This window comes from Dichotomopilus funicola (assembly GCF_033296635.1).
Source record: "Dichotomopilus funicola strain CBS 141.50 unplaced genomic scaffold C8A04scaffold_2, whole genome shotgun sequence".
Taxonomy (NCBI): Eukaryota; Fungi; Ascomycota; class Sordariomycetes; order Sordariales; family Chaetomiaceae; genus Dichotomopilus; species Dichotomopilus funicola.
In genome coordinates, this window is record NW_026944023.1 from 696,914 (window position 1) to 710,554 (window position 13,641).

The 13,641-nt window shown below is 53.2% G+C and overlaps 5 protein-coding genes across 5 annotated transcripts; 1 reads left to right on the forward strand and 4 right to left on the reverse strand.

Annotated features, from left to right (window-relative positions):
* C8A04DRAFT_8870 (DNA-directed RNA polymerase II subunit RPB1) lies at nt 1-5,385 on the reverse strand (the record flags this gene model as incomplete). Its single annotated transcript, XM_062785273.1, has 3 exons — nt 1-28; nt 88-4,967; nt 5,029-5,385. 3 exons carry the CDS (start codon nt 5,383-5,385, stop codon nt 1-3), a joined length of 5,265 nt encoding a protein of 1,754 aa, XP_062641153.1.
* A 1,549-nt stretch (nt 5,386-6,934) lies between these two features.
* Nucleotides 6,935-7,607, reverse strand: C8A04DRAFT_24337 (uncharacterized protein; the record flags this gene model as incomplete). The annotated part of the gene is made up of 3 exons (XM_062779096.1): nt 6,935-7,068; nt 7,295-7,366; nt 7,451-7,607. 3 exons carry the CDS (start codon nt 7,605-7,607, stop codon nt 6,935-6,937), a joined length of 363 nt encoding a protein of 120 aa, XP_062641154.1.
* Nucleotides 7,608-8,191: 584 nt separating this feature from the next.
* C8A04DRAFT_24338 (uncharacterized protein) lies at nt 8,192-8,881 on the reverse strand (the record flags this gene model as incomplete). Its single annotated transcript, XM_062779097.1, has 2 exons — nt 8,192-8,448; nt 8,563-8,881. 2 exons carry the CDS (start codon nt 8,879-8,881, stop codon nt 8,192-8,194), a joined length of 576 nt encoding a protein of 191 aa, XP_062641155.1.
* A 941-nt stretch (nt 8,882-9,822) lies between these two features.
* On the reverse strand, nt 9,823-11,289 carry C8A04DRAFT_33894 (SWD1-like protein; the record flags this gene model as incomplete). Its single annotated transcript, XM_062782644.1, has 2 exons — nt 9,823-10,876; nt 10,931-11,289. 2 exons carry the CDS (start codon nt 11,287-11,289, stop codon nt 9,823-9,825), a joined length of 1,413 nt encoding a protein of 470 aa, XP_062641156.1.
* Nucleotides 11,290-11,596: 307 nt separating this feature from the next.
* C8A04DRAFT_33895 (Thg1 C terminal domain-containing protein) lies at nt 11,597-12,862 on the forward strand (the record flags this gene model as incomplete). The annotated part of the gene is made up of 8 exons (XM_062782645.1): nt 11,597-11,610; nt 11,673-11,762; nt 11,821-11,952; nt 12,009-12,053; nt 12,106-12,278; nt 12,324-12,412; nt 12,476-12,580; nt 12,644-12,862. The coding sequence occupies 8 exons, from the start codon at nt 11,597-11,599 to the stop codon at nt 12,860-12,862; spliced, it is 867 nt and encodes a 288-aa protein (XP_062641157.1).
* Between the last annotated feature and the right edge of the window lie 779 nt (nt 12,863-13,641).

Consider the following 13,641-nt stretch of genomic DNA (forward strand, 5'->3'; position numbering starts at 1 on the left):
TCAATCATTCGTCGGGGAGGTGGGTGAGCTGCAAGAACGTGGTGTTAATAAGACATGGTATTCCCCGGTTCACGGAACGCAACTTACTATTGGTCACCGTTTCCTCCAGAAGGACCGCGGGCTGGGGTCCGCGGAGAGAATGAAGGCGACGTCGGCGAGTAGCCCGGGCTAGTCGGCGACATCTGCTGTCCAGGAGACCGATGGAACGACGGGCTGGTCGGTGAGTAGGCGTCCGGTGAGGTGGGTGACCAAGTCGGAGAAGCCGGCGAGTACGAGGGGGAGGTAGATTGGAAGTTCGGCGAGGCAGGGCTGTAGCTCGGGCTGGTGGGGGAGTAAGAGGGTGACGTGGGGGAGTTGAACTGCTGCGGCGAAGTCGGAGAGTAGTGTCTGGTCGCGGCGGGTGAAGCCGGCGAATAGCTTGGTGACGTGGGGCTATAGTTAGGGCTTGTCGGACTACCGGGCCGCAGCATGGGCGAGGTCGGCGAGAAGGATGGGGAAGACGGGCTGAACTGTGGGCTGGAAGCATAACGACCACCGGCGTCGAGGAGAGGCGAGGTGGGAGAGTACCCAGCCGGAGCTGACGGCGAGTAGCCAAAAGGCGACGTCGGGGATGTGGAGAAGGGGCTGGTGGCACGCGGGCTTGTCGCATAAGCACCCACGTTGCTGCCAAAACCTCCGCCGTACTCCGTCCCAAAACCACTGGGGCTGTCCGAGCCCGCACCCTGGATGGGCGAGAAGTTGCCCATAGTTGGCGAGAAGCTGCCAAGGAACCCACTGTCTGCCATCGGCGAACCAGTGTCGTAAGGTGTGGCAGCACCCTCGAGTTGGGTGCCTTTGATCGTCATGCCTGGCATGAGACCCATGCGAGAATTGTCTGAGATAACCGTCTCGAGCATCTTAGGGTCGAGAAGGACATCAAAATGGCCGGTGCCCATAGGAGCCATCTGGCCTAGCATGACGTTCTCCGAGATACCCTGGCAGTCGTCGAGTTCACCGACGGCAGCAGCCTCCAACAGAATCTCAACCGTCTCTTCGAAGGAACAGCGCATCAGAGCACCGGTGTCGGCACGGTTGATACCATGACGCGTGACGGCAGCAATACTACCGCGGTAGGTCATGACATCCACAAGCAATGCCAAGTGACGGTGGTTGACGTACGAACCACCAAACGCGAGCACCTGAGTCAACTCCTGCATCAGAGCCGACCGGGCTGCCTCGATGCCAAGCACATCAACGATCTGGTACAAGTCGTTGGTGTAAGTCCGCTTGGTGTCGACGCCGTCAATTGTCAAAACATCTCTCAAAGATGTGCCTTGGGTGTCCAAATACCACTCCATGCATTCTGGCGTGTCCTTGTTGGCCACCTGAGAACCATCGGCCCGTTCCACCAGCTTCACTCCCTTGTTCAAGAAGGCACGCTCAATGCCGGGCACACCGCGCAAGATGCAGTTGTCGAGGAGGTGAGTCTCTAAACGCTTCAACATCACATCGTCCTCAATGATCTTGTTTCCGTCATCATCTTTGTCATCTTCCTGACGAATGACACGGATGCGGATGACCATCTCCTCGGCATTATTGTCACTGAAAATGACAGCAACATCCTTCTTATACTCGTCCTTGATGCGTTGCGCAACATCCTCCACACGGAGGCCTTTGTCAAGCATCTTCTGCCGGTCAAGGGTCAATCTGAGGAGCCAGCGGGATTGGTTCTCGATGGAATCCTGGTCAGACGAGTCCGGAATCAAGAAGTAGGATTCAACCATGTCGAAATCCTCCGGAATGGTGGTGAATGTGACATCTGGGTCGTAGTAAATCTCCGTGACGGCTGTGACGGAACGGAGGGTCGTGTGCTCAACGGCACTGCGCATCCTCTTGGCATCCTCTTGGGTTGCGTTCTTGGCGTCGAGGTAGACAACCATGGATGGCGTTTTGATATCCTTCGCAACGTTCAGAATTTCCTTGAGACGAGGCACACCGAGTGTAACGTTCTTAGACGACACACCGGCAAAATGGAAGGTGTTCAGTGTCATCTGCGTGGCTGGTTCTCCAATGGACTGGGCGGCGAGCACACCAACCATTTCGCCAGGAGCCACCATTGATCTGGACCACCGGTTCTCCAACTCGCCAAGCACGTGCTCGAACGCTAGTTTGGTGAGCTTCTGTTCGACGGCCAGGCGCTTGTACGCCAGTCGTGATCGCAGCTGGATCTTGAACAAGATTGTGGAATTGTAGTCGGCCTCCTTCGAGATTGAATCTTGCCCACGGACGATAACCATCCGGTCAAGCAACGCCTGAACGGCGGGGACCACGTCGCTAGGGGTGAGGTCGCTACGATGGGAGTCGTCGACTTTGAAGAGCTTCTTTGCCGTCTCGATGATACGAGCGATGTTGAGAGGAAGTTGCATGTTATCCTCGGCCAGCTTGCGCCGCTGGATTTCCCGCACGAGCTTGCGATCGGCGACGAGCTGATCATACTCCTGATCCAAAAGCTCTTGCACAGCGGGGTCACTGGCCATTTCCCTTCCGTACTCTAACGATTCGAGGGCGGTGCTGGAAGCCGTCTCGTCCATGACGTCCAGGCGGAATCGCTTATCAAAGCTGGTGGTTGCAATGTTCATGTGATCCACCCGCTGTCTCTCGATGGCCATACCATCCAAGCCATCTTCACCGTAGACAAACTGAATGATGTCGCCGAGGGAGTTCCGCACCGTCCCGTCGTAGCGCGCTTCAGCATCCTCGAGAGCCTTGACAAGTCGTCGCTGGATATAACCCGTCTCAGCTGTCTTGACTGCAGTATCGATCAAACCCTCTCTACCAGCCATGGCGTGGAAGAAGAATTCCGAAGGCGTCAGGCCACGGAGATACGAGTTCTCAACGAAGCCACGGGCCTCGGGAGAGTAATCATCCTTGGTGAAATGTGGGAGCGTCCGATACTTGAAGCCGAATGGGATGCGCTTGCCTTCCACAATCTGTTGACCGACCAACGCAGTCATTTGAGAAATGTTGATCGAGGAACCCTTGGACCCGGAACGAGCCATTGTGGCCGCATTGTTCAAATCCTTCAAACTCTTCTCGGTGGAAGTACCAGCCTTGTCACGAGCCTTGTTAAGGGCAGTTGAGACCTTATTTTCAAAGGTCTCTCGGATGCTCATACCGGGGAGACGCTCAAGCTCGTTGTCGGTAGCTTGCTGGGTCAGCCGGCGGACTTCCTCCTTCTCGTCGTTGATATGTTTTTGGACCATTTCAATGGTGGTTGTGTCGGGGATCGTATCGCCGATACCGATGCTGTGTCCATTATGCAACAACCAGTAGTTGACCACCCGCTGGCAGCCGTTCAGGAAATCCATGGCGCCTTGAGGACCAAGTTCATTGTAGCACAAATGAACAATGCCGCCCCCAGAAGCGCCAACGCTCTTCTTCAACAGAAGCCCGAACACCAGCTCACCCTGCTGGATGAGAAGACCGTCGTCCTTGAACGGATGGTCCCTATCTGGTTGTTCCGAGTTCATGTGGATGTTGATGATCTTGGGGATGATCATACTGATGATCTGCTTGCCAGTCCACCGAGGGCGAGGCTTGAAGATGGCCGGAAGTGGGATAATACCATCCCAGTCAGGAACCCAGAGCATGGTGTTCATCACCTCCTCCTTGGTGAGGAACACGTCACGCCGACAAAGCTTGTACACACCGGCCAAAGTGTCCTGGACAATACCCATCAGAGGGCCGTTTCTCTGCGGCGAAACGATGTTCAAGGGAACCATGCAAAGTTCTTTCACCTCAGCACGAGTCTCCTCCGTTTGAGGAACATGCAAATTCATTTCGTCGCCATCAAAATCGGCGTTGTAAGGCGAGGTGACGGACAAGTTCAGTCGAAACGTGGAATATGGCATGACCCGAACCCTGTGACCCATCATGGACTCCTTGTGGAGCGAAGGTTGACGGTTGAAGATGATGAAATCTCCATCCATCAGGTGACGCTCGACCTTCCAGCCATATTCAAGCTGGATACCCGTGGCCCGCCGAGAGTGGCGAAGATCAAGACGAGTGCCGTCAGAGCGAACGACAAATCTGGCGCCAGGGTGCTCGTTCGGCCCGTTTTGAACGTACTTGGTGAGTTTCGCGATGTTGTAAGGCGTGACGGTTTCAGGGTACGTCAGCGTCCGGGCAATGCTGCGCGGCACACCAACTTCGTCCAACGAAATGTTGGCATCACCGGTGATAACAGTACGGGCCGAGAAGTCCACGCGCTTTCCCATCAAGTTACCTCGAAGTCGACCCTCCTTGCCCTTCAAGCGAGCGCGAATAGCCTTGACAGGACGACCACTCTTTTGCAAGGCCTGAGGTTGGCCGGCGATATCGTTATCCATGTAGGTGGCGACGTGGTATTGAAGAAGGTTCTCGAAGTCCGTGATGATGTGCTGCGGGGAACCCTCAGAAATAGCCTGCCGCACGTTTCCGTTGGCGCGAATGATATCACCTAGCTTGTAGGTCAAATCATCTTCGTTTCGCAGGCCAGTTCCGGTACCGTCCATAGAGATGCTAGGACGGACAGGAGGGGGCGGGACGGGGAGGACGGTGATGATCATCCACTCGGGACGGGCTTGGGAGATGTTAAGGCCGATATCGATCATCTCATCGTCGGACATGCGTCGAAAGATGTTGAGCGCGGCTTCTGGCGTAATGACCTTCTTCTCCTTGTTCTTGATCCCGTCCTCATCTTTAATCTCGACACTTCCCCACAAAGTGAGTGCTTGCTGGCGAATGACGGGCTGGACGTTGCCGCACCCTCCATGGCCCTCGACAGGCCGTTCTCCGGGACCGCCGTTCGGGTTGAACTCGCCGTCGGCTCCCTCTTGTTTGGGGGCCTCGTTCTCGCAGCGTTTCTTGCTCTTGCAAATGTCCCAAACTCGCTTGAACCGGACTTTCGGGTCTCTAATCTTCATGGCCGAAGCATATTGCGGATCAGACTGGGAAAGAATGTCAGCATCAGCCACACAAAGACTGCTTAATCAAGCAGGGTGCACTAACTCGATCAGCCAACACCTTGCTACAGTTGTGGCAGACCATCTCGAGCAACTTCTTTGTGCGCCTGATGAAACCAGGGTGGAAAACAGGCCGAGCAAGCTCAATGTGGCCGAAGTGACCGGGACATTCGGTCATGTTTTCTGTGCAGGTTTTGCATTTGAACTGTCGGTCTACGGAACCGAGAAGGGGATCGTTGAGGCCACCATCGCGAGGCTTTGTGCGGCTTTCGTCCATGGTCTCTGGGTAAAGGATATGGCAAACGCTCATTCCCTTGATTTCCTCCGGAGACAGGAGTCCAAACTGGATTTCCCTGATCGTTTGGATCGGCGCGCTCGAATGCGCGAAGATGAGGTTCGCCATGTTGACGTCGGTTCGATGCCGAAATTGATGAAAAGTTCGATTGGAAAGGTAAGGTTGTTGAAATGAACAGTTGGTGGAATGCCGGTGACGCGGTCAAGGGAATGTCGCGATTCTAAAACACGCGCAAAGAGCCTGTCGTAGGAAACCTGCTCGTTGAAATGAGAAAGGAAGGTTATTGCGCAATGGGTAGATGGTTTCCTGGCGCGAAAACCGACGCGAGATGGCCCTTTCCGCGGTGCTGTTTTCAACCTCCTCCGCAACGCTTTCCAGGCCAGCGGCCTGAAGGAGCGACGTCAAGAGCCCGTTGTTTTCACCGTCGCTGGAATTAAGAAAACAACGTCTTGATCGGGACTTGCAATCGCGCACTCGATTTTCTGTCGTGGGGCAATGGGCGACAGGAACTCGCGGTTGTTGGGCGCGATTCGTGATGGCGGTGGAAAGTCGTTGAATGAATGTTTCGGAGAAGCGAGGATGGCATCCCTCAGAAAAGTTCGACTTGACAAAGCAACGCGGGAGAGAGGCAAAGGCGGCTGCTGACCGAGAGTCTAGTTTAAGTGGGGCTCATGAACCTTGAGTGGAACCCTTCCGTGCAACGCGCCCGTGCACGTACCGTAACTTTCTTGAGTCGGTCATTCAATGAAACAACAATGATAACTAACCCGCAAGACCTTCCCGCTGCTACCTTTATTCATCTTACATTCTTCTGAAGTAATGAACCGAACACCTCATTGCACTCACCTGCAGCCGTTTGCACAAGGATTGCAACCCAACCAAAATGAACACACTGCTCCACTCACCCAGTCCGCTTTGGAGCGCTCAGCGTCATTTCGAGTAATGGATGTAACCAAAAAAGTGCGAGAGTCGTGTACTATGGCGTCAATGTCTACAACTACCTATTGTAATTACATGCCTTGATTACATACCTGATTTTCCCACCTTCAGAAGTCGCACGAATCACCACCAACGAAAAGCCGGAAGGACCTTCACCCACCGCCACAAACAGTGAGATCACGCGAGCGTGATACAAGTTGAAGCCTGTTGTCAGAAGAAAAAAGGGAACTTGGGTCGCATTGAACTTGATTAGGTACTTGAATGCTAGTAATCATCAACCCGCATATTCCCTGTCAACCCTGACCCTCAACTACCTCACGCGTATACTTTTTCAAGTTAGAGTTCATTACCTGACCTTGAGGCTGACTGAGCTCCCTGGCGGTACATCGTGATCGCTAGCCAGAGGCTGCCCGACCGTAGGCCAATTAGGTAGGTAGGTAAACGCCAGTATGGGAACAACTATCAAAACGCCAGGATCTTGAATCACATTGAACCAACTACCCCAACGTCAGGTCTTCGAATGCTGTCTAGGCGCCCAGCTCCTAGCCGTCGGAATCCATTATCTTACCCGTGAAGTCATACCATCCAACTCTACCCTCCACCAGTTCGCCCTCGACATAACACCACCAACATTCAACCCCGTTATCTCAATCCCCATCAACTATACCTGCACCTCCAAGTAGAGAACCCTTCCCCCCATCAAGTTGGCTTCCTCGACCTACTGCTCGGTGTACTTGCAGGACACCGGCGTAGGCTCATCGGTAACCTCGGCCTGGAAAGGGATGCATAGTTTGCGGCCGTCCTGGCTGGGGTTGCCAACGTATAGGGACACCGAATATGAGCCGTCATCCTCTGAGCAGGCCAAGAAGTCTTAGTCACAGAACGACAAGTGTGGGTCTTTTGCCTGCTAGCGCGAAGTCTCGCCGTCGGATGTGTTATTGAAGTAGTCTAGGGTACCCCGGCCTTAAACTTCTGCCAATAAAGAATATCCTTTTCTAGGTACTTTACACTTTTATATATACTAGGATGAGGAAAGAAAGGTAAACTCGTGGGAAAAAAAAACAACTAGGAAACTGACTATATTTGGCACTATTGGTATACATCTGCTGATGGGAGTTATGATCGCCGCCGTCCAGGAACAGCTCATCATCTATAAGAAAAAACGTGGTCCGCTAGAATTCCCCGTCGCACTGAGCATCCTGCTTTTCTTTGGGCAGAGATTACCACAACCTGCCCTTGCTCGCTCTGAGGAGCGCTTTGTGGATAGGCGTGTCCTCTCGCACCGGAGTGAGACTAAACTTCTTGAGCTCGGGTTCGGGCTCGGGGGTCAGGGCCGCGGCGGACACGGCAGCCACGGTGCTGGCGAGGAAAGTGAGCGTGGTCAGCTGCATGGTACCTGTTTTATATTCTTCGTTTCGGTTTGGTTGGCGGATTGGAGAGCACGTGGTAAATGATATTGATGATATTGTTGGTGCTGAGGTTGATGGACATGTCTCGAAGTTCCGAAGATGGGCTGTTGTCCAAATACCAGAGTGACACCCCCCCTCCCTCTGCGCCCGAGCGAAACACCAACTGATCGGCATGAGACGCTGAGCCTAATCGAGACAACTGACTGAGATACCGTGCTGGAAGTCAAAAATTTTGTCTCACTTGAGCCTGCCGGGGGTCAGCTGAACGCTAGTGGTGTCTCACACGTAACTACCGAGTCGCCTGTCAGTGGCGGGCTTAACTAGTGTAGGGTCTGATCGGTTTTGTTTGGCTCTGGTTAACTACCTGATAACATTAACATTACGCGTTTGGATGCTTCACGAGTGCCCAACTTCTCACCGCCGAAGCCCCCTTGCCCTACCCACAATCTCCCTATCCAACCCACCCTTCACCTGGTAACCAACCTTCCTGTACCCCGGGTATTTCAGCCTCACCAACGACACCTCTAAGAAGGGCGCTCCAAGGTCTTTGGGGAGTCCTCCTTTGCCTAGTTCCCGCTATACTTGCACGATACCGGCTGGTAGTTGTATTCGACTCGAGCTTTAAGCTCAAAACAGCCTCGGTCATAGTCCTGATACACGCCTACCGTAAACGAATCGTCGGATGCTGGGCAGGCCAGCATGACAGCTTCGTTGAAGGATAGGTATTCGTCCTGGTTGTCCGGTTTCAAAGACCAGCCCTTAGTCTCGAAGTCTTGCCCGGGTCCGTCTTTGGTATTGTTGAAGTACTTCAGGCTCTCGTGCTCTAGATATTCATCACTAAAACCATGCTTGTTTTTCACCTTCAAGATACTAGTAACGGGCAAGCTGAAGAAAAAGTGAATAGAAAAAGATCAAAAAATGAAAAGAATATAATTACCCTTTCCAGACACATTGGCGGCCAACTGCTGATGGGATTTACCCTCGCCGCCGAAGAGGAACAGCTCGTCGTCTTGGAGAAACAGTGTAGCCGGTGCCTTGTCCACCGGCCCGCTTCCGCAATCTGTGTCTTGCTTTTCCATGGGTTGCGACAGCCACAGCTTGTTCTGGCTCGCAGTGACCTCCTGCCCGTCAAACGGCGAGCCCGCATCCTCCTTCGCGACGAGTTTAAACGCATAGCTTGTGGACTTCGGGGTCAGGGCTGCGGCGGATGTGGAAGCTGCCATACCAACGAGCAAAATAAGGACGGTCGACTGCATGGTTGCGGTTATTCGGGAGTGTGTGTTGATGTTGTGGTTGATAATGACTGGGATTGATGAACAACTCTCTGACTCTTTAGGCTGTGGAAGGGGGGGTTTATACACACACAAATTTCCTCTCTCAGCCAGCCCCTGCTTCCCGGGGAACAGACTCGCCCTCTCCAGCTGAAAACCGGCAGCCGACTAGCGAGTCTACAATGGTCAGACCAGCCAGGATGACGTGGGCAACGTGCAAGGCTCCCGTCCCCCGCGCGCTGTTCATTGCCCGGAGTTCATGCCGTGTGTTGGTCCTAGCACCGCGAGCCTACGGCGACGATCATCCACGCTGGGCACCTTTGTGGGCCTTTGTGGTCTAGGCCGCTGATCCCGGAGGGCGGGAGCCTGCCTCGGAAGAGGTCCAACTCGGCCATCCAACACTACTGCTCATGACCAAGGCCTTTTTTTACAAGAGCATGGCCCTAGGCCTGAGCCCTTGACAGGCGCCTCGATAAGATACGGGCTCCGCCGGAAGGTATGATTGAAGGGCTCGAGACAATTGGGCGAGGATGTGTTTCTTGAGGGCGAGGGTTTTGGGAGGCAGGGAATGTAGGTGTTACTGTGTTTGAGTTGGCCTCGTCAATCTTTGGAGGGCAAATTCTGGACAGACTTCACTTTAGGTATGTATTCTTGCGGGGCTGGGCGCCCAGTATCACTGGGGGAGCTCCAAGGTTAAGTCATTACGGCTCCGGCCCGCACATGTGAGTCAAGGTATGTTGTTATGACGGTCTAGCTGTCAAACTAGAGTTCGGGTTTGAAAGAATAGTAGCTAATAGAACTGGGTCTATCGGCCTACCTAGCCGTTCAGGGTTTCAACTCCACGATATGTGCCACATGCCCGAGCAGCAAAGGCTCATGCGACCACCCCATGGAAGATTAAGAAATTAGAGACGACTTTCGTTACCTTATTTTCTTCTCCCACGTCCTCGGCCTGCCCCGCTTGTTTTTTTTCCAAGGCCCTTTTCTTCGCCGGTCATGTCACCTTCATCCTGGTCCCCGGGACTCTTCCTTCGCAGTGTCCCAAGCCCTACGTTCACAAATTCTTCCTCGCTGTCTGACTCTCCCAGATTAAACAATATAGGCATCCGAAAAGCCCCCACGTCACTTCCCAGCCCGCCCCCATCTGCCACAGTCAGGACATCGACGTCCTCATCTTCTTGATCAAGCCGCCGCTTTTGTATCTCCTCATGAGGGTGGATGTCAAACTCGTCTTCCTTTTCTATGTACTCCACGTTCTCCTCCACTTCAACAAAGTCGGGCGCCAGAGCTGACCATCGCTGCGGACTGGTGACGGACCAAATATTGATCCGACCAGTTTCCAAACCACACGCCGCAAGTAGAGCGCGGTGTGGGTGCCATTCGATGACCCCCTGTTCCTCTTTCGGGCCTTCCAACATACGCACCAAGCTACCATGCCCCCGTTCCCAGATGTATAGTTCATGGTTGTTATAGGTCGACGCTGCTACGTACTCCCCGGTGGAGCTAAACGCGACGTGGTTCCATGACAATCTGTTGACTACATCCTGAAACTTATGCTCGAGGGGTATTTGTATCGTGTCCGGATCGAGGTCTACGGCGGAGAGATTGGGGACAATGAAGGTCCGTATTATCCGATCCTGAGCATTGACAAGCAGCTCCTTGCCAGACTCGGTCAATCGTAGCGTTGTGATGATACCACTGGCTATCTTCTCAGAGTAGATAATCTCTCTCGTTCGAGCATCAAGGATGTTGAGGCGACCTTTTGTCGTCCCAGCCAAAAGATGATCACCGGTCGCAGTGTAAACAATGGCCGTCGTCATGTGCTTAGCATCTTCCTTCGCCTGCTTCTCTCTCAAGTTCGCGTCGGTTTCTGTGTTGGGTCGTTTCTGTACGGAGGGTAGGATGTACCGGACGTCGGCGGGGTCGGCGATGTCGATAAGCATCGGTTGGTCCTCGAAGAGAGCTGCAGCAAACTCGAGGCTATTCTAGGTTAGCCTACAAAGAGACATAGCACAAGGAACTCGGCGGACAAACTGATTCCAGGGGTGCAGCTCGGCCCCATAGACCGGGGCGCGAAAGCGAACCTCGCGAAGGCGTTTACCATCCTGAAGATCCCAGAGTATGGCTTTCCACCCTTGGCACGCTGAGAGCAGATAACGCCCGCACCGAGACCAACTTAAAGATGTGATATTTTTTGAATGGCCTCTCAGTTTACGAGCCACGCCCATCGTCTCCAAGTCCCAGATGACAACGGTGCCATCAACGCGCCCTGAGGCAAGAAAGTCGCCTCTTCGGTTGAATCGGACGCATGTCGAATGCCCCGACCGGATTGTATTGGTAATATTTTCGGGGTAATCCTGAAGAAGATAATCATCGGAAAGTAACAGATTCATCGCCGCGCTGAATGGAACTGAGTTGGGCGAATGTAGTTATCGCTGCGAAATTACATAGTAGGTACTTACGGGACTGGGAGATTTGGGGAAATGCAAGGCTGCGAAATGGTGCTTGGTTTTATTCCAGATTGACAGGGGTTGTCGCGCCTTGCGCGCCCGATCACAGCAACCCCCACCACCCCCCATGTGGCATGTGGGCCTGCGGGGTGCTCGGTCGGCTGGTTTTCTCCCGACCTCAACAGGCACGCCAGTCTTCAAACAGGTGGTTCGTCCCACATGCTCTAAGGCAAGGCTAGAGGATTGAAGTATGGCGAACTCAAAGTATGAAGAACACCAAATTTTGACTCCCATAACTATGACTAATGATAGTCAACGTTCCAAAGGTTCGAATACGTCAAAAACTTCGAGCAATCTGACAATCTCCTACCAAACACGTGGGTGGTGGTCAGGATTGATGGACGAGGGTTTACAAAGTAGGTCTTGGATGACCCATGCTAAACCTACTGTTAGACGTTTCTAAATTCGAGTAAGGTTCTCGACTAAATATGGGTTTGAGAAACCAAACGACAAACGAGCCCTTGAGCTCATGAATGCTGCAGCGAGGGCTGTGATGGCTGAGCTCCCAGACATCACCATCGCATATGGCGTGAGCGATGAGTACAGGCATGTCTCTGTTTCACGAGATGTCCGCAAAATCGTGTCATTAACACGCCATTTAGCTTTGTCTTCCATAAGACCTGCAGTCTTTTCGAGCGTCGCTCGAGGTATGATATCCATTCATTGTGGGTTGTTTATTTTCTGGCTAACCGGCCACAGTAAATTGGTTTCGACAATAGTTTCCACCTTCACTGCGTATTATGTCCATCTCTGGTCTACCCACTTTCCGGAAACGCCTCTGTCTCCCCCCTTACCGAGCTTCGATGGCCGGGCCGTGTGTTATCCAACAGTTACAAACCTACGTGACTACATGAGCTGGCGGCAGGTTGATTGTAAGTCTACTATGGCATTGTGTTGTACTTTGATCTGACTTGTAGGCCACATCAACAATCTCTACAATACAACATTCTGGGCTCTCATCCAGTTAGGGGGCGTGCATGCTACAGAGGCTGAAAATGCCCTGAAGGTCAGGTCTATTGGAATGTATCCCATTGAGATCAAGAATACTGATATTTGCTGCTTTCCCCAGGGGACGTATGCTGCAGACAAGAACGAGATTTTATTTTCAAGATTTGGGATTAATTACAACAACGAACCCGAGATGTATAAGAAAGGAAGCGTTGTTTTCCGGGACGTAAGTAATCTATTCTATGGCCTATTCCAACACATTTGCCGTCATGCTGAACAGGGAGTTTAGTATGAGTTGGTGGAACCTGGAACACATGACACGGCAACAGAGGCGGATAACTTAGCAGAGCCGGTTCCGCAATCAAAGACACAGACGGAAAACGACAAGAAGAGAAGAGCAAAGGCTCGAATTGTGGTGGAGCATCTTGACATTATCAAGGACGAGTTTTGGGACCGCCGGCCCTGGTTGTTATCGAATAAGCCCGGAAAGGTCCCCAAGGAGCCCTGATGTCTGGGCTAGGAACTCGCTGTAGAGCCGGAGACGGAGTTCCAACTCTCTTCCTGTCACCCCGGGGCCCCGTGGCTGGCCCGCACTTTCGGATGCGGTGTTCATCGAGGTCCTCGAGGGAGCCTGTTCGGCAACTGGGCGAATGCCTGGCGCACCTCGTCTCGTGGGGTGGAGCAATACAACCGAAATGTTCTCGATTCAACTGCTTCACCCCTGATCTGAATTTTGCGCTGCGTCCCCTTTCCTCCTTTTCATTTCTTTGCGTGCTCTCCTCGCCGCCCTCCTGGCTCGTCTTTCCTCCCTTGTTTCGCCCGCTTTCATTGCCTTTTCCGACTCTTTTGTTTTGGCCTTCTTTATAACCTTTTGCGCTGCCTTGGCCTTGGCAGCCTTTCTAGCGAGTTTGGCCGCCTTGCGTAACCTCCTGGCCTCTCGTCGTGCTTGTTTTTCCGCCCTGGATTCGCCTCTCCTCTTTTGCTTTGGGACAGACCCTTCGCTATCGTCCGATGTGGTGGGTGTCGCATCTGTGGATTCGCCATTCGTGATATTCATTTCCAGCGTGCCCTCTAGTAGGCCTCCCCGTACGAATGACGCGTAGAGCCCACTAGCCCCCGAGTATTTTCCATTCGGCTGGCTGCTTGCAATCGTATCCAGCTTGCCCTGTGTTACTGACTGCACCACGACCCCTTTCTTAGACGTATCGAGGCCCTTAAGCTTTTGGTCGAAAGCGTGGAGCCACCATTGGTCGCTTGTGTAATGCTGTTTTTTCCCGATACCGCGGC